This window comes from Diadema setosum, chromosome 22, assembly GCF_964275005.1.
Source record: "Diadema setosum chromosome 22, eeDiaSeto1, whole genome shotgun sequence".
Taxonomy (NCBI): domain Eukaryota; kingdom Metazoa; phylum Echinodermata; class Echinoidea; order Diadematoida; family Diadematidae; genus Diadema; species Diadema setosum.
The window spans coordinates 8,915,208-8,941,211 of NC_092706.1; the positions used below are offsets into that span (position 1 = coordinate 8,915,208).

The 26,004-nt window shown below is 36.1% G+C and overlaps 1 protein-coding gene across 1 annotated transcript; it reads right to left on the reverse strand.

Annotated features, from left to right (window-relative positions):
• Nucleotides 1-1,181: 1,181 nt before the first annotated feature.
• LOC140245618 (uncharacterized) lies at nucleotides 1,182-25,696 on the reverse strand. Its single transcript, XM_072325181.1, has 9 exons — nucleotides 25,443-25,696; nucleotides 13,890-14,038; nucleotides 10,026-10,210; nucleotides 8,709-8,880; nucleotides 7,852-8,055; nucleotides 6,679-6,860; nucleotides 5,804-5,981; nucleotides 3,434-3,615; nucleotides 1,182-1,334 (listed from the first exon to the last, which is right to left on the reverse strand). Exons 1-9 carry the CDS (start codon nucleotides 25,694-25,696, stop codon nucleotides 1,182-1,184), a joined length of 1,659 nt encoding a protein of 552 aa, XP_072181282.1.
• Nucleotides 25,697-26,004: the final 308 nt, after the last annotated feature.

A 26,004-nucleotide genomic window follows, 5' to 3' on the forward strand; every position in this document is an offset into this window, starting at 1 on the left:
AACCAATATATAGAAGAGTATTGATAGGTAATTTATTATGCTGTATTTTAGTGGGCTTTACTGTTCAAATTTGTAAATTTCCTTCTTGACAAGACAAAGGAGTGGCGGTTTTGTTTCATCATGAATTTACTAAGGAAGCATATATACATAAATATATATCATAACATATATGTATATGTATATATATATATATGTATATATATATATATATATATATATATATATATATATATATGTGGGCGTGTGTATGTGTGTGTGGTCTCAAAACTCTCGCAAATGCAACAAATGCACATACATAATCCTGCATTGTCAAAACCTACTAACTGGAATGATGTCTTTTACTTCACTCTAGGTAAATTCTTTATTAGATATACAGTATTTTGGAGGATGATGTTTTAGGGCGTGTTTTGGAGATAAATGTTAATTGGTTCAAATGTCATTTTAGTAAAATCGTGTATTGTGAAGAAGAAGAGATATAAGCGCTCGGTCTTCAATAAAGAAAAAAAAGCAACATAAAAATTCATATTAATGAATCTTTTACGACCACCTTTAATATATATGAAAGGGTGCATGATGGGTTTCAAAATTTCGATTGGATTCCACGCAATGAAAGCTTGCGTGTGTATGTGTGTGTGTGTGTGCGTGTGTGTGTGTGTACATGTATACATGTGTGGGTGTTGTTATTGTTTCATTTTCTTGATTGTATTATCATTTCTGATGGTGGTGGTGATGGTACGTATCGTGACTGATGCACGAATCTGTGCGTCCTTGTGTCTTGGATTGAAAAGTGCATGTTTCTTCGCACTGAATGAAACACACAAACAACTTTTTTTCAAGTCCTAACATGGGGAAACGTTATTTTTAAACCTGCAACTGTCTCCTATGAGCACACTCAACAAACAACAGAAAGACGAGCAAAACGGTATAAAACACACACACACACACACACAACAAGGAACTGATAATGCATTCACTTTCTGTTTATTGCACTGAAATGAAAGTCAAGCCCCAAAGGTAAAATTTCACCAACTCTCCTAGTCAAGGCATCAGTATTTCAGGTTGCTTCAGTTTCAGTTAACATAGTTACCGTATTTCAGTTGTTACCAAGGAAGCATGGAAATTTATGCTCGCCAATATTTCAGAAACGAAAAACGAACAAACAACAACAACAAAGTATTCATCTACTGCTTGATATAGGAAGCTTCGAATCCACCACGGGTGACCGAACTGTCGCTCGTAAACTCGACGGTCATTCCGTTATTGGTCGATGTGATAGGATCTGGAACTTCTGAGCCACACACCTTTTGGAGGAGGTTTCCGTTGCCGTCCTTGATCTGGGAAAGTTGCATGAAGAAAAAATGTCGGTAAGTATGCCTTTACAGCACTTGTTCCCCCCCCCCCATCCAATTATGTTGGTTTGTTTTCGATTTTCACGTATTGATGTGCGTTCAGCTTCTATGTTCAAATAAGTGAAACAATTATACAAAACATAACCTATAATGTCTAGGAATACATCAGATAGGAACGAAATGTGAAATTAAAAGCTTCTATGTACAAATAAGTGAAACAATTATACAAAACATAACCTACTGTATGATGTCTAGGAATACATCAGGTATGAACGAAATTTGCAATTAAAAATAATGACAACCTTTCCCTCTGAATTATGACAAATTCACTCGTATGTGATAATTTAATTATTGAAATCTTCCTTCTCGAACACTTGAAACCAAAGGGAACGATAATGTGACCATGCATCACAAAACCAACGATAAGTCATACGCCCTGATTTCATGCTGGGACCTAGACTAGGTGAAGGAGGTTAACCTAGTCAATTTCTATTTTTTATACTTTCTGAAAGAATAATTCTTCTTCTACATAATTCTCAAGTCTGGGATCATGAAAGGAATATGAAATTTTGTTTTAAGTATTTTTTTTTTCTAGAGCACTATTTTTTGCAGAATTGTGTGATTAGGTAGGTCTTACAGGCCCCTTTTCAATAACACATCACTCTCCACATTCAACTCAAATGACTTCTGAAAAGATAATGCTACTGAGATGAAAATTGTCAATAGCCATGGATAAAATTTGTTAATAGATCACGCTCAGTTTCAGCTTAATTTGATAACTCCTTCGTTATTGCTTCTAAGGAGATTTACATCCTTTTTTTTTTTTTTTTTTGGTCACCTTCATTGTACAAAGCACGGTTTTATAAGGTTACGCGCGCTTGAATATAGACCCTACCGTTCAGAGGCTCTTTTCTCATTTTTTTTCAATACACCCTTTTCTAGCATGAATCCTTTCTTTCGAATTTTTAGTTAGGTTCTGAGAGTCTGCTTGAATAGAGTAATACAACATATTAAAGCTTTAAGTCTGCTGTTTTAGAATCCTTACTTCACTAAAATTCATGTCTTGAGACTTTTTGTTGGTTTTGTGATGAAAGGTCATATATCAGTCACACACACACGCAAGCCCCCCCCCCCCCGATACACACACACATGCGTTTATGAATGCAAGCAAGTATTTGAACAAAGAAGGAACAAGAAAGTTGAGGGAAATATTATCTACCGTGTCTTAAAAAGGCGTTAGGACTATTTCAATAAAGTTAGAAGAAATACAGTATCTTGATTTGTCTCTTCATTTGTTATATCGTTCACCAACTGTGATATTATGAATTTTTGTAATTTTCTTATTCAGCTATCGTGGAAACGGAATTTTACAAATAAATGACATATGACATTCTTTTTCCATTTTCCTAAAACTTCATTTATGTGTTCTACAATAATATTTTTGCCTTTACTCAACTGATGTGTGAATATTTGAAATCATTCTTCTTAATCGGACCTAGTTATAGTTAGCCTGGATCAGGACGAGAAAAAAAAAATTATTTAACTCTGATTAAAAGTAAGAGAACTATAGATTCTGTAGAGTTGATACTTTTGGCAAAACAATTCTCAAGCAGTTAATACGATTATGCAGAATGACTATGCTAATGATTCCATCACCTCACTCAAGATCTCCATCAGTCTTATATGGAAAAAAAAATGAAACTATTTCTCCATAAAATTATAATGAAAATATTATAAATGGCATGCATAACCTTAAAATGACGATCTGTCAAAGAATATTCATCTCAGGATCTGATTCTGGGGCGTTAAAAGAAAATGGACAATTTCTCAAAGGATTTGAGTATAATCAATATGACATGATTAAAAGCAATAACATCATCAATGTATTATTTGTATTTTCATTTTGAATTTTCAAGAACTGCTTCATGAACGTTAGTCAAACTTAATAATTTCATATCTGCAATGATTTCTATTATGGTTTGATAACAATTTCCCTACTGTGCATGTAAAATTCATTTTTCTATTCAAAGACTTTTAACCGGTCCGGAAGTTCTTCCTCAAGAAAGGAGGAATGTGGACAGTACCTCGACAGCATCGTAGGCACACGAGGTGTGAACCTCCAGGTCAAAGGAGGCAAAGCTGAGTGTGACAGTCTCGCCAGCGCCAGCCTCGATTTCGAAAGAGCACATCTCGTTGTTGCCATAGTTACTTGGAAAGTTTGGCGAGGTGAACTGTCCAGTCGCCTCAGTAAAGACATGACCGCAATCTGCAACCGAAACCATCAGAAAAGTGATACACGCACTGTATACAATGATTTCTTTCGATTATTTGGTTTGCTTTTACGTGATAAAATACAAATATACGGCATCCTATACAATATGACATACCATTCATATCTAGGTCTTACCGTAAGCCCGCCTTTATTGCTTAAAAGCTGCACTTATTTGTGTGTGTGTGTGTGTTTTTTTTTTTAATTAGAGATGTTGCCCATGCATCACCTGACTTGTAGGACAAATGTAAGATATGTCATCTGAGCCCCATTGTAGCAGTCAAAAGTTACTACTGATGGCGTAATCAACGATAACTCCGATCCATTTTAACCGATTATGACTTCTAATCAACTGTAACTTTACTTTTACGAAGAGACATGGGCCTATGATGATTGGTATAGGAGAGTTATCATTGATTTCCATGAGATGTAATGAAATAATACTACTTTTTGATAAAACTGGCCTTCATACTGTCAGTATCTTCCCTTGATCAGTTGATCACAATCACATTGGTTTGTAAGCGTCAGAAAAAGAAACAAGTCAAAATGTTTATGATGTCATAACGCAAGAACTGACATAAAATGAAACATGACGAAATCCCAACTCTTTAAGAACACGTTGATCTGGCAGACTTTTTGACGAAAGCTTCACAGATGTGAAGCAAACTCACAATAAAAAGAGGGAGAAAGGTACCTTTTTAAACAGTTGAAGTTCGGTTGAATCTGTAGACTACATGTCACAGTAACGGTGTATTTTTTGTTTGTTTGTTGTTTGTTTGTTGTTTGTTGTTGTTGTTATTGTTGTTTTTGTTTTTGTTTTTGTTGTGTGTGTGTGTGTGTGTTTTGTTTGTTTTTTGTTGGTTTTTTTTTTTTTTTTTTTTTTTTGGGGGGGGGGGCAATATTGTTGTTCTAATTGTAGTGGTTGTATTACCAGAAGCAGTAGCAGTAGAATAGTAGCGATGAATATGTAATATCGAATAAAGAAACATGAACATACGCATATATATACGCATACACATATATATACGCATACGCATATATATACGCATACGCATATGCATACGCATATATATAAAACATATATAATGCTATTTAAAGGCATAAGGAGAAATATAGAATAAATGATAATTTATTTGAAAATTTTGATGAAAGGCATAATAAATTTCGGAAAATGCAAAACTTGCCTGCCCTTTTTCATAAATATGCCTTGACATTGGATCAATGCAGCATTGACTTGACAAAAGCTTATAATGCATTTCACACCACTAAGTTCGTATGTTAAAGACAGCACTTTTTTCGAGAAAAAACAGATATTCCGGTACATATACATCCAATATACACCCATTTTTTGTTTGTTTTGTTTCGTTTTGTTTTGTTTTGCATAGCTGCCAATTTCCCCTAAACTAGATTGATGATACAGTCCCCATTCTACACATACCATGCCATCTGTCTTCTACTGCGGAGTAGTCCTGAGATCACAGATAAGGCATTGAAAAACATTGTCAAAACCTTAAGGGGAATCGAAAATTTCCTCCTTTGGAAGTTTACAGACCTATATTCGCACTATGAACGCTTATACAGGGCGTATAAAAAAAAACGTTGCACTTTTGAAAAATTGTCTAACTTACATTTCAAAATATTTGGAAGATTTTTTCCATATTTATGGATACCCAATAGTCTCATCTATCAAGTGCAATCAACAAAACAAATTTTTGTTCACGCTTGGCTGAATACTTACGCTCTTTGTCCAGAGTGTGAAAAATAACTTGCGCCAAATTGAAAGAAGATGGAAAATTCAGCCAGCAGTCCAAATGAGTGCTCCCATTCAAACAAATTGCTCTTTTGTTTGATTCTCACCAATTAATTTAGAAATGAAATCATTAGAATTACAATGAAGCTGACAAAAAAATCTCAGACTATCATAACATAATCAAAGCTTTCAGCAATTTTTCACACTCTGGACAAAGAGCGTAAGTGTTCAGCCAAGCGTGAACACAAATTTGTTTTGTTGATTGCACTTGATAGATGAGACTATTGGGTATCCATGAATATGGAAAAATCTTCCAAATATTTTGAAATGTAATTTAGAAATTTTTTTCCAAAGTGTAACTTTTTTATACGCCCTGTACATAAATATATGTATATCATTTACTTATTCATTCATTCATTTATTTGTTTATCTCACCTCCAGTCTCAGGAGGTTCTGTGATGACGTAGGATGCGGAGAAGCCGGATGAGGTCACGGAAACGTCGCTCTCGAATCGTATGAACATTGACTGGCTGGCCCCGACCACAACCCCGGGGCTGTCCGTGCCGCACCACTGACCGAGGAGAGGGTAGGCTGATGAAGCTCCGTCGTAAATCTTTATATTGAGTACAATTTAACCGATAGCAATAATGTCAGTAATTATACCTATCACTAACATCATCACTGTGAAAATAGTTATCATTCTTTTAATGTAACGGTTTCATCGGTATCCAAGTAAGAGAAGCTAGTGAGTTCGTCTTTTCTGACAGCTTTAACATGCATATCTTTTGTTCGAAGTATAAGTATTATATTACAACCACAGGAGGATTAATGTATGCAGCTGTGCCGAGTACACCGAATACGTTACGGTGAGCGTTTGGTACAGTATTTGAATTATAAGGGCTAACAAGCCTCAAATATCACAGAAATGTTATAGCTTTACAATAGTCTTGTCATTCTGGTGGAATGTATCATGTTCTCTGCTATTCGGGAAGGAATGCAAAAGGGAAGGCCCATCTTTAAGCTGCTGAAAAGGAAATAAAATATTCAAAGTATGATTTCATGTGATGGTTTTTATGATATCTCCCCAAATATTTCTTGTAATGTAACGAGTGCAGCATTGTTGAAAAAAATCTGTGCTTGGTGAAAACTATACTTCAGAAAATCTATGAAAATGGCGTTTATCACTTTTTGCAATAAATTTCTTCATAAAAACGAATATAAAAATTTATATATATATATATATATATATATATATATATGATATATATAAGAGAAAGAGAGAGTCGAATATGTATGTATTTGAGACATACCGAAACTGAATCAAATGAACAGGTTGAAGAGCTCTCGAGGCTGAAATCGTCGAAGGTGACTGTAATGGCCTCTCCGTCACCGGCAACGAAAAGGTAATCGCACGTCAGATCGTTGTCGTAGTCGCTTGGATAATTTGGGCTGGTAAAAGTGCCCGATGACTCGTTGAAATAACCTCCGCAACCTACGGAACAAAAGAACAGGATCAAAACCACAACAGAGAAGAATGCATGTCAGGCTAAGTTTGTTTGTCTGTTTGTTTGTTTTCGTGCTGCTATTATGCCAACATGCAGAGAACCTGCTCCAATCAGTGCTAGCGCTACAGACAAGATACTGTACAGAAATGTGTGTTTCAGTGTTATTCAAAGAAGAAGCGGGTAAGGAAAGTCAAACAGGATAAATTAAAATAAAATGATGAAATGAGTCGATAAAAAGGGGATGAAGCCACGAAAAATGGGATGAAATGATCGCTCGGCAAACCAATTTGACAGCCTATACTCTGAGGGGAAAAAATAACAAACCTTCCGATAAAAGAAATATATCAAAGAACTTATATGTATGACTTTTAACGAAAAGAAACAGCAATTAACAAATGTAGATTTCTGATTCATGAATATGAACACGACAATGAGTAGTTATACACTATATCATTTTATCTACAGGCACACTTACATAACAAGGAACAAAATATGGGAGGTAGAATATTAAACCCACGGTACCATGTTCATTATGATCTTACAAGAAAATGACATGAGTATGATTTTGAGTGGTAGTAGAAAAAATGCAAGCCCATCAAATTAGCAAGGAAAAAAAAAGACAAAAAAAAAAATAAGCTGGACGCCTCTTTTAAAAGCAACCAACTAATATCATAAGAACACTTTTTTTTAATGTTCAATTTGAGTCTGCCAGATAAAGATTCCCAGTCTCAGTTACGCGTAGATTGAATATCTCCCACCTTGACTGTTAGTGAAATTTGTCATGTGCCCCCACCCTCCCCCATACACAAACAAAGACGGTTCCAAACTAATATACAGATAATAGAAGTGTGATAGACAAACCTACGCAAAACAAAACAAAACAACAACAACAACATATATGCCCAACTAAAAGAAACAAACAAGTGTACACTATTTAGCACAGATTTGAAAAAAAAAAATGGTTTCAACCATTCTTACTGGGATCGCTTGGGATCACGGGAGCATAGGGATCAGTGATAAACCCTCCCCCGGCGTTCCCCTCGCCGATGTACAGGAGGAGATCTGGAGAGCCGGTTTGCAAGTCACCGATACTAGCGTTGCCATTCGCCTTCAACTGCAGCTTCTCTCTCACCTCCTGTGGGGTCAACTCGGGTTCAGAGGCAAGAAGAACTGCAGCAGCACCTGTGGAGAAAATTGATCAGTTTGTCATTGCATCAATACATAAATGAGCAGGTATCCTGATAAAATGATATTTAAAAAATGCATATTTTTGGCTGCTTATCAAAGTTACATGGGACATCATCATCAAGTATTGAAGGGACTGAGAAAGGCAAAAATTAAACTTTGTTCTTTGAAATCCTTGACGAATGTTTTTTTGTGACTTAGTATGAAACCACGATTGTTTTTCTTGCTCTCTTTCTTTCGGTGACACGACATTTGCTCCTGCGACAATTGTTCCGGTCTTATGTTTTTTCAAGGACTTAGGGTTACAGGGTTAGGGTTGTGATTTGGATTTTAGGTTTGATGTGAGGATTAGGATTTGTGTAAGGGTAATGTTTGTGGATAGAATTGATGTTTAGCTTAGCGTGCAGGTATTTCATGGGAGCAATTATTGTCACAGGAGCAAATGTCACGGAACCCTTTCTTTCTGCCCTATTCCATTTGTAACTTCACTTAACTTCACATACATTTTAACTTCGAAATTGACTTCCGAATTAAGGGAGAGGAGAATGAGTACTAGTAATCGCTCTTTCGCCACTTTTGTGTCAGGTGGCAAATAGACTATGGCAGCTATGTTTATGTCACTTAAAAGCTAAGAGGTGACGAGCACTCACCTGCCACGTGGGGGCAGGCCATGGAGGTTCCACTGATGGTGTTGGTGGCGTTGTCGCTTCCGATCCAGGCGGAAGTGATGGAAACTCCGGGGGCGAAGATATCGACGCAAGTTCCGTAGTTTGAAAAATAGGCGCGCACGTCCTCATCGTCTGTGGCGCCAACACTGATGGCCTGCAGCAAAACGATACAGTCTGTATCATTGCGTCATCTTACATGAATAACAGCTGTTTGTAAGCACTCTTAAGCGTTCATTGGAAAATTAAAGGGTGTGTACAGTTCTGGTCGAGGTGAGGATTTAGCTTTCAACGTTTTGCGAGATATTCAGAAACCACTCTATGAGATGGCAAAGAGCATGCAATTCTAAGGGGTATCAAAAGTTTATTTGATGAAAATCGGTTTTGAAATGGCCGAGATATCCAAAAACAAGGTGAAACAAAGAGATCCTAATAAAGTTGTGGCCTGTCGCCTTTTATTATTATCACTTTTTTTTGATATCTCAGCCATTTGAAAACCAATTTTCATCAAATAAATGTTGAATCCTTCTTAAAATTACATGCTCTTTCATATTTCATAAGAGGTTTCTCATTATCTCACTTAAGAATGTTCAAAACATGAATCCCCACCTCAACCAGTACTGTACAGTCCCTTTAAAATAAGTCGAAAGGTTACGTAATAAATCGACTTGTTTCAGTATCTTAATCACTATCGTTTTCTAAGTGTATTTAAAGTTCCCAAAGCTTTGGCAAAAGCTTCTGGGTGCATTGTACAAGAAAGCGTGTCCAAAGCGGAATCATCATTTAAATTATAGCGAAAAGTGTAATGGTATTGAATAGCATAATGACCGTCCAACTAAGAGAATGTATTATTGTTGCCACTGTCACCATATATACCATGATAGTATCTATCACTTTTCTACATCATTTGTATTTATATCATCATACCCCTTATCATACTGTCATAGTGTGTTGATATAGCCTTTACTTTTAATGCTGTTGTCAGTGATATTATGTTTAACAATGCAATCGTCATACGCAATCCAATCTTAATGAAACATTTTTTTTTTTTATTGTAGGTATATGCAGGTGTTATCTTTTGCTATAAAGCCATGGCCCGATAACATGAAGGCATAACAAAATAGATAGATATAAAATTAGAGTCTGAAGGCAAATGGAATAACGTCGGAGTTAATTAAGCAAGCCGTAATGTGACCTTTTGGTATTGTCATTACACTGTTACCATGATTGTTATCATTGTTGTCAGTGACATCATTATTATTGCAATTATTGCCAATGTAACTTCTGCTATCAAAAAGTCACCGATGCAGCTCTAGCCGGAGAGTATCCACAGGCATCGCTGTCGTCGTTGCCGGCTGCGACCACGACGCTGATTCCCGCGTCGACCATGTAGTCGATGGCATCGTCCGTAGTCGGGCTCGCCTCACCACCGAGGGAGAGAGAGGCTACCGATGTTCTTTCAAAGTTGTTTGCAACCCACTCACAGCCTGTGTGTGTGTGTGTGTGTGTGTGTGTGTGTGTGCGCCCGCGCGTATGTGTTATGTTTGTGTATGTGGGAGCGAAAGAAATCATGAAAATGTTAGTCATAACGTTTGATTTATCTGTGATGACAGGAATGATAGTAGAAAATAAATAAAAATCATGGTTTGTAATTATATTGTACTGGTAAGAGTCCTACTGTTACTACTACTAGTACTTACTACGAATTGAATTGTCACTATAATGATCAATGATGATAATAGTAACAATAATGAAAAAAAAAACAATTTATACTGTAATCATCATTGTTATTATTTTCATTATAACAATGATAAAACATAGATAACAGATTTGAGTTATGTGAGCAAGTATCTGGAAAGAGGAGTATTGACATAATTATAATGGGTTTATGATATGGGCTAATAGCTTTAATTTGTGGGTACTCAATTGTGGTCTGTGACGATCAAATTTAGGTGTATCTGCTGGAATGAGTCACTTCTTATAAGTGCCTCAGATTTTAGAATAGCACTATAAGCTCTTTAGTTGTGACTTGGACGTAAAGGTGACCCTGCATCACAAAACCAACAAAAAGTCGCCAGATATGGAATTTTAGTTGAGGGCAGATTCTTAAAGAGCAGACTCTAAGCTTTAAAATGCTGTATAACTCAATTCAAATGGACTCCCCTAACCTATCTAAATACTAGAAAGAAAGCACACACTCTGGAAAAGTGTGAACAGAGAAAAGAGGCTCTGAAGTACAAGGTCTATTCAAGCGCTTAAATCTTTACCAAGCCTTGCTAGCTGTGCAGTGAACAATGGTGAAAGGGACAGAACACAGGATGTAAACTACCGAAGCAACATCAATGAAGGGATTATCAGATTAACCTCAGTTTGGCATGCTATTATTCTGCCCATGTTAACGCCAACTTTCAAAGCAGAAGAATTATTCTTTTAAAAGTTATTAGAATTGAGAGTGAAGAGTGTGTAAAAGACGTCAAGAACGGAAAAGGGGACTCTTATCTACGACATACCTGATCATTCTATTCTCCCCAAAAATTGGTTAACGGTACAAAAACTGCTGAAAACACACTTTATCATTAATGTTATTATCCCAAACTAAAGGATAATGTAGAAGAAGAATAGCTCTTTCAGAAAATATGAAAAACTCAAGAATGACTCGGTTGACCCATTTCACCTTTTTTGAGACCTCGTGTAAAATCAAGGGGTGCGACTTTTTGTTCGTTTTGTGATGCACGGTCACAAAGGGTACAAGGAAACATCCTAATCATGATAATGATAATAATTAAGTTAATTATTATCAGAAGTTATAACAATAACAATTGATATTTTTTGAGCGCCTTTTCCACATGGCTACAAAGCGCTATGAGATGTCATCCATGGTCACCGTATAGGAGAAAAGATATACACATTGCCAGGCAGTGACAGTACAAGACCAGTGACCATAATTATATCACGAAACCAACAAAAAGTCGCCAGACACGGATTCTTAAGTAAGAGCAGATTCTGAAAGAGCCGACTTCAAGCTTTAAAATGATGAATAACTCAACTCAAATGGACTCTCCTACCTGATCCTAATAATCAATATTGGAAAGAAAGCACATTCTCTGGAAAAGTGAACTGAGAAAAGAGGCTCTGAAGTATACAAACAAGGTCTATTCAAGCGGCCAATCTTTACCAAGCCGTGCTAGCTGTGCGATGAATGGAACAAAAAAAAAAACAAACAAACAAACAGGATATTAACCTTCGGAGCAACAACAATGAATGAAGGAATCATCAGATTAAGCTGAAATTGAGCATGATTTATCAACACATTCTGGAAATAATTAATACCAACTTTCAAAGCAGAAACAGTATTCTTTCTAAAGAAAGATTTGAAAGTGAGGGGTATGGACAGGGTTTTTTTAAGAAATGAAAACACCTAACACACCTAATTACACTATTCTACCAAAAAACGTGTTCCAGAAAACCTGATAAAACACAATTTTCTTTTCGTTTTATGATCCCGAACTTTAGGATAATGTAAAAGAAGACTTGCTCTTTCAGAAAATGTGAAAAACTCAAGATTGGTTGGGTTGACCCATTTCACCTATTGTCACTCCTAACGCAAAACCAGTGCATATAGCAATGGCAAAATATTTAGGTCTTCAAATTTTGGTTAAAGTGATCCAGAGTTGGTGATGATTTCAGAATGGGAGGGAGCTTATTCCACAGCCTTAGAGCAGTAGAGGAGAAAGCTGCACCGCCAGCTACAGTTTGTTCGTGCGCGGTTGAGTGAAGGTGACTGACGATGAGAGACGAGTGTGCCACTTGGCCTACAGAGGGAATGTCGTACCAGACACTCCCCAACGTTAACTACAGCACTACTAACTTATGACATCAATATATATATATATATATATATATATATATATATATATATATATATATATATATATATATATATATATGTATATTGGCATCAAAAGACTTGACCAAAACATGGCGGGCGGTGCAAGAACAGTAAATCTATTGACATCAAATCTTGCACATTAATAGACGTGGCTGGTGTTGGGTAGCACCCCTTTAATCATCGAGCTTTCGGGCGAAAAGCCCTTCTTCAGGATCTATACAGTCAATGACAACAACGTATAAATAAAATCAACCTAGGTATAAAATCATACTAAACTCAACTAGCCTCATATACTATACATTTCAAAATATACTCAACATAAAACATACCTCAATTCAGCGCATTTTATAACAAAAAACAAATCAGCATACTATTCCTTTGGGGACAATGCCTCTCTTTCTGTATTTGCCTAGGAATTCTGCGTGCAGTTGATATCTAATTCTACGTTCCAGATGATCAGAAAGATTACACGTGAGGCGGTTGATTGTTTCATCGTTGTTGTTTGTCATTGTAGCATGTATCGTCAGCGATGTTGTGGACGAAATGGGCCAAATGGCCGGGGTGCAGCAGCGTTGCTGTTGTTGTCATTGACTGTATAGATCCTGAAGAAGGGCTTTTCGCCCGAAAGCTCGATGATTAAAGGGGTGCTACCCAACACCAGCCACGTCTATTAATGTGCAAGATTTGATGTCAATATATATATATGTATATATATGTATATATATATATGTATATATATATATATATATATATATGAAGAGTTTGTTCGCAAAAACCGATAAGTCCATATTTGCCAAATGGAGATATTTGCGATTAAAGGTCAGGACAAATAAAGAGAATAATAAGAAAATATTTGCTTCTTCTGATCATAACTTCAAAAATGTACCCTTATATGTAGGGACCAATATCTCATTTAAAAGGAATTATTTTGTACTTTATGACCGAGACCGTACTTCAAAATCTTCAAAAATGGACTTATCGGTCTTTGCAAACAAACTCTTCATATATATATATATATATATATATATATATATATATATATATATTATATTTACATTCTGGGCCCCTTGGAGGCCTGGTGAGATTATACCCGCTAAATTTCCAGGATGACCTACCCCCGAGTCTATACAGGACAGCGTGGGATCCCTTCCCTATACCAGCTTTCCCACAAGACCTTCTCCGAATAGACAACGAGCTAGCAAACAAATATACAAGCATAATGACTCAAAGGAAGAGAAATTCTTTTGGACAAAAGATAAAGTCAACTGTCTACTAACCCTCGACTACATCTGCAGTCGAGCCAGAGCCCAAGCAGCCCAGAACGCGGACTCCGAAGATTCTGGTGCCAGCGGCAACACCGTAAGAACTTCCGCCGACAGTTCCGGCGCAGTGGGTTCCATGTCCGTTGCAGTGACATGTCGACACCCTGCACAAAGATTCAATTCATTTGTTTTATGGCTTCTATATTATAAGCTGTAAGCATTCTTTAGTGAGATTTAGAAAAAGAAAAAAAAAATGTTTCAAAAGAAAAAAAAAAAAAGAAGATATGACAACAGTTTGCAGGTTTCCTGCAACGTTTTTCGTTAATCACTGGGGTCCAGTACATGGAAACATGCAAGCTATGTTCATTATAGGAGGATGTGCGTTACAATATCTGTTGCTAACCATTAAAGTAATTTACAAGTGATTTACAAATGTGACTATTTACAGAATCTTTGTTTGGAAGGTTTTTTTTTTTTTTTTTTTTTGTCGAGGTTTTTTGTAGATGTTTGTCTGAAGAAATATTTTATTATTAACATTTATTGTAAATTATTATGTGGCTCCAACTTTAATATTCATTTTGCCACATAAGCGATGTTGAGGGTGAATCATGAATCTACACAAGGCAATATGAATGTGCCTTGCATGAAGAATACAGTAGCTGATAATGCTGTAGCCTCTAATATACATTTCTGATAGACACTGCCAGTGCATCGTTGCGACTATTCTTCAATAAGATCTTCCTCCTTGTCTACTGTGTGTCACACTGGCTTGCCGCCTGCTTATTTAGGCCTACTTTACGAATACCATTTTTTAATCAAAAATCAAAAATCATATAAATATATATATATATATATATATATATATATATATATGTGTGTGTGTGTGTGTGTGTGTGTGTGTGTGTGTGTGTGTGTGTGTGTGTGTATTGATTTTAGTATAATACTGATGACTCGGATTGCTCTTTCATACTTGGACCAAAAACTTTAAAGTAACCCCCTCATATCTCCAAGACAAGCACTTTTTATTGACGTTTTCTAATTCAGTCCTTAATCCTACGACTTTCATTTACGAAGCTACTCTTTGCAACAACACAAAAAAATCTTGGGGGGGGGGTGGCGGTTAGTCTGCGAGGGAGCGAAGCTACCGAGCCCGAGCGAGCGAAGCGAGCGAAGGGGGGGGGGGAGGGTGTAGGAGGGGGGTTTTCCCCCTTCCCACGGTAAGAACTTTATGCATTTTGATGTTGTAAATGGTGCAATTTGATGCATGTTTTTGCGCGTTTTATCGACGAGAAACAGTCCCACTTGTTTAAGGTAGGAGTATATTTTGATGTATATTATTATTGAACAATTTGCCTATAAAATGGTACAATTTAAATACACTTCTTGTGTCAATTCTTTTCACTGAATATCATGAACGCGACTGAACCCGAGCGAGCGGAGCGAGCAAGGGGGGAGGGGAGGGTGTGGGAGGGGGGTGTCCCCCCTCCCACGGTAAGAACTTTTTGCATTTTGATGTTGTAAATGGTGCAATTTGATGCATGTTTTTGCGCGTTTTATCGACGAGAAACAGTCCCAATTGTTTAAGGTAGGAGTATATTTTGATGTAGATTATTATTGAACAATTTGCCTATAAAATGGTACAATTTAAATACACTTCTTGTGTTAATTCTTTTCACTGAATATTATGAACGCGACTGAACCCGAGAGAGCGGAGCGAGCGAGGGGGGAGGGGAGAGTGTGGGAGGGGGGTGTCCCCCCTCCCACGGTAAGAACTTTTTTGCATTTTGATGTTGTAAATGGTGCAATTTGATGCATGTTTTTGCGCGTTTTATCGACGAGAAACAGTCCCACTTGTTTAAGGTAGCAGTATATTTTGATGTAGATTGCTATTGAACAATTTGCCTATAAAATGGTACAATTTGAAATACACTTCTTGTGTTAATTCTTTTCACTGATTATCACGAACGTGACTGAACCCGAGCGAGCGGAGCGAGCGAAGGGGGAGGGGAGGGTGTGGGAGGGGGGTGTCCCCCCTCCCACGGTGAGAACTTTTTGCATTTTGATGTTGCAGATGGTGCAATTTAATGCATGTTTTTGCGTGTTTTAACGAGTTGAAACAGTCCCACTTGTTTAAGGTTGCAGTATATTTTAGTGTAGATTATTATTGAACAATTTGCCTATAAAATGGTATATCATTTAAATAATCTTCTTGTATTAATTCTTACAGTGAATATCATGAACGCTGTCTGCAGTTCAACAATCAAACAGAAAAAGCATGCACACGTGGGTGTAGATAGGGACATATCCCCTCCCACACGAAGGTGATTTTGCGTTTTCAGACCTGAAATTCAGCGATCTGGTGCAAATTTTTGGTGCAATACTTTTTCATCAAGTGTTAAAATCACGGAATTTAGCTCTTATTCCGAATGTGCACCATCTGTGTGTATGTATAAAGTCTAGTGAGGTAGAGTTAGGGGAAGGGGGATTCCCCCTCCCGCTCGCGGAGCTTTTGCGTTTTTAGAATTGAAATAAAGCGATCTGGGTATAGCCACAATCTACTTCTATGCATGGCGGAAGGGGGGGAGGGGCGGGCGAGCAGGGAGAAGGCGTGGGTCCACCCTTCCCTTCCGATGGAGCATTTGCCTTTTTAAGGTTGAAATTGAGATATCTCGTATGCGCATATTTGATGGAATCAACATTTGGGAAATCACCAAAAAAAGAAAAAAAAACTGATGGGGGGGGGGCTGAGGGAGGAAAGGGTCGATTAAAAGGGGAAATTCCCCTTATACATGAGGGAACCTTGAGTTTTCGGAATATAGTGATAAGTCTTGTGCACTCAGAATTATTATTTTTTTATTTTTTTTTTAAATCTAAAAAGTGTACTAAGCTAGGGAAAGAGGCACAGAGGGGGAGGGTTTGGGAGGGGGATACCCCCTCCCAAGCACGAGAGATTTTGCATATTTTGAATTGAAATTCAACGATCTGGTGCACACTTTGAGTGAAATATTCAAAAAAAAATACCTTATTTGATGAAAGGTTGCAAAGGAGACCCGCTTCATGTGCATGCATACAGTATATACGCATTTTTTTTTCCGCCTCCCAAATCCCCGGTCCAAATCTTAGGGGGGGCGACCGCCCCCATCGCCCCCCCCCCCCCCCTGGCTACGCCAGTGGCACCAACTCCGTGTTTACGCCATGTTGATAGTTATGTTATCAATATTTACGTCATATTTCGGGGTTTTTTTTTACTATTCAAAATTAATATGTTATTAACCAGCCATCTGTCAATTTTCTCAATTCCTCATTAAATGAATCAATTAGAATTGTTATATCACTATTTGACATGAAAAAGCTGGTGTCGTCGGCAAAAAGTATAAAACTTAAAAACTGAGATGAATCAAAAATATCATTGATGTATATCAAAAATAATAATGGTCCTAATATTGAACCTTGAGGCACTCCGCAACGAATAGGTTTATATGAAGAACAGTGAATATCCACAGTGACAAACTGATATCAATTAGATAAATAATCACCAACAAATGCCATAAATTTCGGCGTATTCCTTAATCATATAATTTACTTAACAAAATTGAATGATCTAACGTTTCAAAAGCTTTACTTAAATCAAGAAATACTCCAAAAAAAAATATTATCTAAAGCTAAAGAAGCTTTATGAATGAAATCAAGAAGAGCCAACGAAGCGGAGTGCCCCTTTCTGAAACCGTATTGGTCATCTGACAGAATATTGCTCAAAGACAAAAAATCATATAATTTGTTATAAAGACATTTCTCCAAAATCTTAGAAAACAATGACAATACGGAGATCGGGGGATTGTTTTTAACATCATCAACTTTCCCACCCTTATAAACAGGAACGACCTTCGCAATTTTCAATCTATCAGGAAAAACACCATTAAACATAAAAAATTTAAAAGTAGATGAAAGTGGCGAGGCAATAAGATAAATGATTTGTTTAGCAACATTGATGTCAATTCCGTCATACCCTGCGCTCGTTCCACTCTTAAAATCACACACAACATCTATAATTGCCTTATTGGTTTTGGGAGTAAAATACGCAGTTCGTTCATTTACATTCAGCTGCCGTTCATAAACACTGTTTAGAATATTTCACATTTGAGATTAAAACCAATATGTAAAAAATAATCATTGAATATATTGGCTATTATCAATTTTATCTACAACAATATCACCATTTGAAATAATACTTTCAATACAAGCTTTATTAGACTTATTACCCAATGCTTCATTTATCGTTTTCCATGTTTCTTTTATATTTCCTTTACTATCATTAAACCGAACTTCATAATATCTATATCTAACATGTTTAATCTTGTTATATATTAACTATATTTCTGTATTTCTTATAAGCCATTTTTTACAATCAGTGGGTTTTTCACATATTTCTTATACAATTGCCATTTCTTTCTGATCATTTTCAACAACTCTTTAGTAAGTCATGGTTTATGAATTGCTTTTTGCTTTCGGTACACTTCTTGCATCGGAAAGCAATCATTGTACATCATAAGAAATTGATCAATAAAACGGTTGTAACACTCACTGGGATCACTATACTCTAAAATCCAAGAGGTATCATATTAATAATGATAAGATTTAACAATATTGGACTCATTTATCTGTCTTTTTTAACAAATGTGTTTCATTACTTTAACTTTAGAATTATGATAAATACAAAATATAGGAAAATGATCACTTATATCTACCACAATAACACCACTAAAAACACAGGTGGGATTATTTGTAAAAATATCATCCAACAACGTTACACCGTGCTGATCCATACGTGTTGGATGGTGAATGAGCGGATGCATAGAGAATGACATGAACATATCTAAAACTTCGTTCGCATATTGTCAGGAAGAAATTGATAAGTTGATATTAAAATCTCCACAAAAATATAGAATTTTATTCTCGTTATTTACAATCCTGAATTGAATCAATCAAGAATTGAATTAAGAGACTCAACAAATATTGCACTGGTTGTTCGGGTGGCCTATATATAACACCCCTACAATAACATTCTTCCCACGGTCATTTCTGACTTCAATAAAAACGCTTTAAATAGAATCATTATGTATATTCACATCCTTTATCCGCGTATGAAAATAATTCTCCTGTATGAATATTCCTACTCCTCCATCCTTTCTATCCTTTCGATTACTTTAAAGAAATTAATATCCACTTATATTGCACCTATAGTCATATCATCTTTCAGCCAGGTTTCTGTCATCCCGATCATAGAGAACTGCAACGATAAGTACCCTAAGAATGACACAATATTATTATAATTTTTCAAAATACTTCGACAATTCATATGAACCATTGAGAAAATTTTAGAATCTATGAGTTTGTTACAGATATCATTATTAGATTCATCAGGGGAATAATTTGACTCATTAATGCCAACATCATTATGGGTTTCATTCAGGGGAAATAAACTGTGAGAGACTGAATTCAAATGAAGTTCATCAAATGCACATTGATACAAATGACAAAGAGACATATCTACATTCATACAACTATCAAAAGGGTAGAAAAGTAAATATAGACACACAAAAATAAGATATACTACGGATTCAAAATGTAACTGGAGGCTGTTCCACGCATTATATTGTACACAATTTTCAGGTGTTCAAGTCAGATATTGAGGAAATCAGTTTCTTTATTTCTTTCCCATTTGAGGCCTTGATCATTGCAAATATCCTACCATCGAGAGACCATGCTGCAGACACCTTATCTTTTCTTTTCAGTACATCTGACAAAAGTTTGGCGTTACCTTTTAAGTGAGGTCCTCGACAATCACTCGATGATAAATATGTCATAATATGACATATTTATCATCGAGTGAAAACAAATCGAAAACAATCGAAAGAAAACAAATATTATTTGTTTTCTTTTTATCTTTTTAGCACGTTAAGCTAAAAAATTGATGTAAGATATTTTGCGATCTGTTTTGACACGCTACATCCAATTCCATATGATGTGCCATCTTTACCTCAACAAGGGGAAACAAATAAAATAGGTCTATAGGGCACAATTGCCTTATAGACACTTTTAAAGTTAGGGGATACCTTTTACAGACCTCCCAAAATGCAGCAAAACATTAAATATGAACCTCAGGGGACTTGTTTAGGCCACTGCTGAGAAATTTGGAAGTCAACAGTTATCTACAATTTGAATAATGCACAAAACTCAACTACTCAGTAGTTCTGTGTGTCAGCCACACTTACGCCTTTTACAGTCTTCTGTGTTTTTTTATCTATAAACACAAATCTAAAAGTATTAGAGCTTATGTAATAGCATATAGAGTGTGTGGCAAGAATGTATATAGAAATGTTTGTAAGTTTTGATGAACTTTCTTCACAAAATATACATGATGGACACACATGCAGTGCATGGGTCTGCAAAGGTAGCCTAGTAATGTACTGGAATTTACGTTGAGCCCCGAAAAAAAATTCAATTCAAAATCTAATGGTCAATAAAAATGTACTAAATGTTACCTTCCACTTTCAATACTTTATGGGAGTTTCTAAAATGATACTCTCTTCAACATACCACTGTATTTATACAACTCTTCATTTGAGGCATGCAAATGGGATTCCCTACCTTTAACATTGTGGTTGGCTAATTTCGTATAATTATATGCGAACTGTTCGGCTTAAGTGTAATCACCGCTTCATTTCAGTACTGGTTTAAAGAATCTTGGTCTTTTTTTCAAGCTATACAAGAACCTTTGAAATAGTTCTTTTTTCCCCAATTTCAACCTATTAAAGTATACGATTTATAAAACGCTGTAAATCTATTTTAAACATGAATGGCTGAATGTCTGCATTGATGACAAAAGAATCCTAATGAACTCGGAAGAGATTGCTTGGCCTTTATGAAGACATTTGAAAACCACCAGTATTTTCACGTATAAACCAGTCATTCAGTTTGATTCAATTTAGTTCTTTTCAGTTTAAAAAAAAAATAGTATAACAATATGTTACTAGCCGACATAATGAGCACAGTCATTTGAAATGCAGAATACATACAACAACAACAACAAAAATCAAAAATGATAGAACATAATTATAATGGTAATTTGGTCAATGATATCAATTTTTTGACAAAGTTCATAATCACATTCGCCTTTATCTCTTCAACCTTTCAAAATGTATAGAATTTTAAAAATACCGTTTGAAAACATTTGGAAATCATTAGATCTAGTATATTTCACGTATAAACCGATCAATCAGTTTGATTCAATTTAGTTCTTTTCAGTTTAAAAAAAGTAGTGAAACAAAACATTACAAGCTGATATATGATGCAGGATATATAAATAAAAGATAAAATAAATGATATAACATAATTATCGTAGTAATCAATTGGTCAATAATATAAATTTTGTTGACAAAGGTCATAATCATATTCGTCTTCGTATCTTCAACTCTTCAATATAGATATAGAGATATAGAGTTTTTAAAAAAAAAGTTTCGGGATGTATACAGGATTTATTAGAAACAAAATATTTCCATTCTCATGAAACAAACGTGCACAAATATAACGCACTCACACAGAACTAAAAACCGAAAATATGCGCATAGAGAACATATAGTTTATAAGGAAACATCCGTGATGTATCTTAAAGTAAAATGATTATCATTTCGCTTTCATTTCGTCATATCTGACATATTGATTGGAGCTTGTGGCCAATCTGATCGAGCGTTGAAAGCATCCTAATATAGGGCTAAAGCGAAAAAACAAACAAACAGTTTTGTCCCTCAAATTTATAGCGTTATGCAAGGTATGGATTTTCTTCCTCATATCTTGAAGACTATTCTTTATTTATTGATAACGATCGAAAAGTATCATTAGAAATGTTGTTTTTTTTTTTCCGATTATGGACTTATTTCAAAATGTTTTGAAAAGGCGCTTGTCCCATTTTCCCATCAAAGTTTTCAAATCATGCCGCCATTGTCAACTCACCTTGAGTTTGACCAAGTACCGTCCTGGAATGCGCTCCCTGTGGGTGTGAAGAGGAGCGAGTTTGGCCGTGGCCAATGCGGCCAAAAGGAGTATGAGGAATCCTTTCATGTCTATTTGAAGAAAAACATTATGAAAGGACTTATGAGCTTGTAGAAAGGAAATAAGTCAAAATACAATTACATACTAATGTTTTAGCATTATATTAAATGTAATTAAATGCACACACAGTCTCTCTCTCTCTCTCTCTCTCTCTCTCTCTCTCTCTCTCTCTCTCTCTCAATAGGGAAGATACTGGTTGCCTGATTTGAATAAAGGGAGATTATTTCAATGGCTCGGTAAAACAATTGGTAGAACCTGATCACGGTCATAACTTGTATTGTTTCCAACAATTTGCCAATTGAAATAAAACAAAGATGTTGGTTTAACTACTGTGTCTTGCCCGCCAAGTAAAGAAGAGATAATTGAAAGTATAGCAAATAAGTGCATCATAATTAAAACGTTAATGACAAACATTGATGACATCAGTAGTTCAGCAGAATCAGTTGGAAAGTATAGTTCATAATTCAGAAATATATTTTTATTCAAAGAAACCGATTGTTTGATACACTTTGCCAGGTCTTCACATACAAATTACTGCCAACAGAATTAAAGAGGAGAGTCAAAAGTTGAGCATATTTTAAATATCCTCATTAAGAGCAATATGAATCTTCATGTAATATCCGAGGCACAAAATCAAGTAACTTTATAGCCATTGTCGCAATTCTCCGCAATTTTCCATGATGTCATCTTGTTATTAAAGTATTTAGAGGTTTGCTACTTTCACAGTTCGTCCAAACTATGCTGTGAGCACACTGTCCGATTCCCCTCCTCAACCTTTAAATGATCTATTTACTTGGAATTCTCCTTCCTTTTTACATTGGCACGTCTCTCTCGCTCTGCATTTTCAGAACAAAACGTTCCCGTTACAATAGATCAATAAAGGGGTGGTATAATAGGCCCCTTGGATGAAATAAGGATTCACCTAATACCCACTTTATGGTATGTTAAAGAGCACACAATTCTAAGAGGAATCCCAATTTTATTTGATGAAAATAGGTTTTGAAATACCTAATATATTCAAAACAAAGTGATCCTAATAAAAGATGTGCCCACCGTTTGATAGGATCGCATTGTTTTGGGTAGCTAAGCCATTTCAATAAAATTATAAATAAATGTATAATTTTCATCAAATGAACCTTGAATTACTCATAGAATTGAGTGCTATTTAACAGTTCATCAAGTGTTTTCTAAGTTTTAAGTTGTATTTATTTCTACGCTCTTATCATATTTTCTCAGATGTTTCTCATTTATCTCAAAAAACAGTTGAAAACCTGAGGTCCCATCGCAACCAAAATTTTACCACCCCTTTTACAAAGATTTCCTATTAAAAAAAAAAAAGAAAATATCGCCACCACGATGATTGTTGTCTGATCAAGACACCACGCAAAAATTTTAAAGCAGCTTTCCTCTTATAGCATTAGCAAACGACTCAATAGTTGCGCGTTAAACTTTCAACAAATACTTTTATAGTTAGACTTAAGCACGGGTTTGAATACCCGCCTTGGAGGGGAAAAGGTGGTAGTTTGTTTGTTTGTTTGTTTCTTTGTTTGTTTGTTTTTTGTTGTTGTTTTTTTTTGTTTTTTTTTTTTTCAGGTGAGAAGGCTGAAAATAATGTACCTATTTCATTTACAGAGACACATTTGAGAAATCAGATTATATTGCACTCGTGTAGTCTTGTGTTGTAATCCTTCTTGTCAATATTCTCAATCAAAACCCATACCGGCAAGAAAAATCCGCCAGAGGTAAGTTCCTATATAGGCTTTGATTTGTCCCTCTTTATCTTTTAGAGGATGTGTGTAGGTTTCCCGTAGCCGTAACGCTCTGACTCTGAAGACAAGGTATTAAGCGTGGATCAAGTTAGAGTAAAATAAGCCTAATTTCGTGAGTAATTTCATAATAAACCGACAAGCAAATTCTATCAACAACTGATGATGTGCGAGTAAACTTGAACACAGAAGATGACAATTTCGATGCTTTCCAGAACTTTGTGAAATAAAACAGTCATCTCTCGCAATACTGAATAATAAATTTGTCTCCGGCTATACCTTCACCGTTTCCTTTTATTTGCCTGCCTGTCGTGGTAGCTGCTCAAGAATATGAAATACTCATTGAAAATGGACATCTTATATCATACATTTCAGAACGGTTGGTCAGTTCACTTTAATCTTTGAAAGATAACAAATACCATGTGGCTTAATTCTCGCAGTGATATAAATTGCTTCTTGGCCCTTATCATCTCGCCCAAATGTTGCCATTGCATATTAATGCAAACAAGGAGACGTATTGTTTACAGAAAAATGATAAGATTATCACCTTGCTAAAGCCGCGTGTATAGGTGGGAATGTAGGTCAAAAGACTTGCGCAGTTCGGTGTCCCTCAAATTCTCAAGGAGAAGTAGAAAACCTGTCTCATTTTCGAGCCTGCAAAACGCGTGATGTAAATCAAATCCCCATGCATATAAAAAAAAAAATATGCTTTTGATACGCAAGTGCGCATGCGTTAGCTTTGCCATCCATTCGAAGGTGCACGAAAGCGCTGTCATACTGCCAACTGAGCGTACGTGGGGGGTGGTCGGGCCACAAACTTTTCTCCAGTTTGAATTTCAACTTCACAAACTATGAATTAAATGTACAACTTGGATTTAATCAGACAACTGGTGGCATAAGAGGTTTCATGAAATGAGACCTTTAAAACAAAAACAAAAAAGAGACTGATAATTTTTACTGCACATTATGTTTTCACAAAAATGATTATGACATTTTACGATTAGCCATGTGTCCAAACTAGAGAGGGTAACTGTGTCATTTGCGAACACTTGCTCTGTACACAAAAACAAAAATATCATAATGAATAAAAACGATTGAGCAACATTATCCTCTTTCAATAAGGCAGCATTGCTAGGCCATCTTAAGGCTGTATACAGATGACACTAAGGATTTCATTACCCTACACTGACTACACTGACACTGGGACTATACATGGTTGAAGTGTGTGTTGCTGCGTGTTGTTTCAAGCGGGGCATTTCATTCATTTTTTTTCTAAATTATACGTAGTGAAGGTCAAACCCTCTGAGGATTTTGCAACTTCCGTGCTAGATGTTTCATTTTCAGATTCTAACTCCATTAAGAATAGTTACGGAATATCTAAAATGAGATAAGCATTTGCTAGCTCAGTAATTTTTGTGCTGGTCGCAATCACTGAACCTGGTGCTGTATAATTCGGGTAAAAATTTTAAGGTTCTTTAGTAAGACGCGCTCAGTCTAACAAGAGATTAGAACAAAAACAGGTAACGAATCTTGAGCAGTAGGTCATCGAGTTCAAGCGACACAGGATTTTGATAATCAATGAACAACCAAGACCAATATTCCCGGAGATCATGGATTCGTAATTTTGGCCTGCACGAGAAAAGAGAAAAGAAGACCACGGACACATAGGCTGATATCATCAAGCTCGACTGACCTTTGGACTTCATCAAGCTGGACGTGACTTATGGACTTCATCAAGAACAGCTGCGGACTTAGAAAGTCACGTGAGACTGCCTGCAGTGGGCCTATCACGTTTTCTCCTTCAGCCAATGAGGCTTCAGCATTTACGCCACGTCCGCCAATTGTCCGCTTCCTATTATCGTCAGTTATACCAAGGTAGGCCTGTAGGATGAAGAGAGATATCATCGAAGAAAACAGCAAGTAGTTTGAAGGAACAGGAGTGGTCATTGTGTTAAATCGGTTTGGGTGGGTTTGTGCGTTCGAGCAAAATATGCGAAGTTGGCACATAAAGTGGAAAAATCACAACATTAATTCTTGGGAAGAAGATCTCAAAATAAAAATACATCCCACAAGTACAAATGCATATTGATTTGTGGCCAGTAAACAACCGTACCTCCTTCTATCTCACGAAAATTGTATGTTTATGTCGCAATCAGTCATTCATTCACTCATGCATATTGTTCCCGTTCTGCTGTTCAACTTTATTTGTAATTAATTTTGCCATTTGCATGTACATATTTTAAAGTCACTATAAT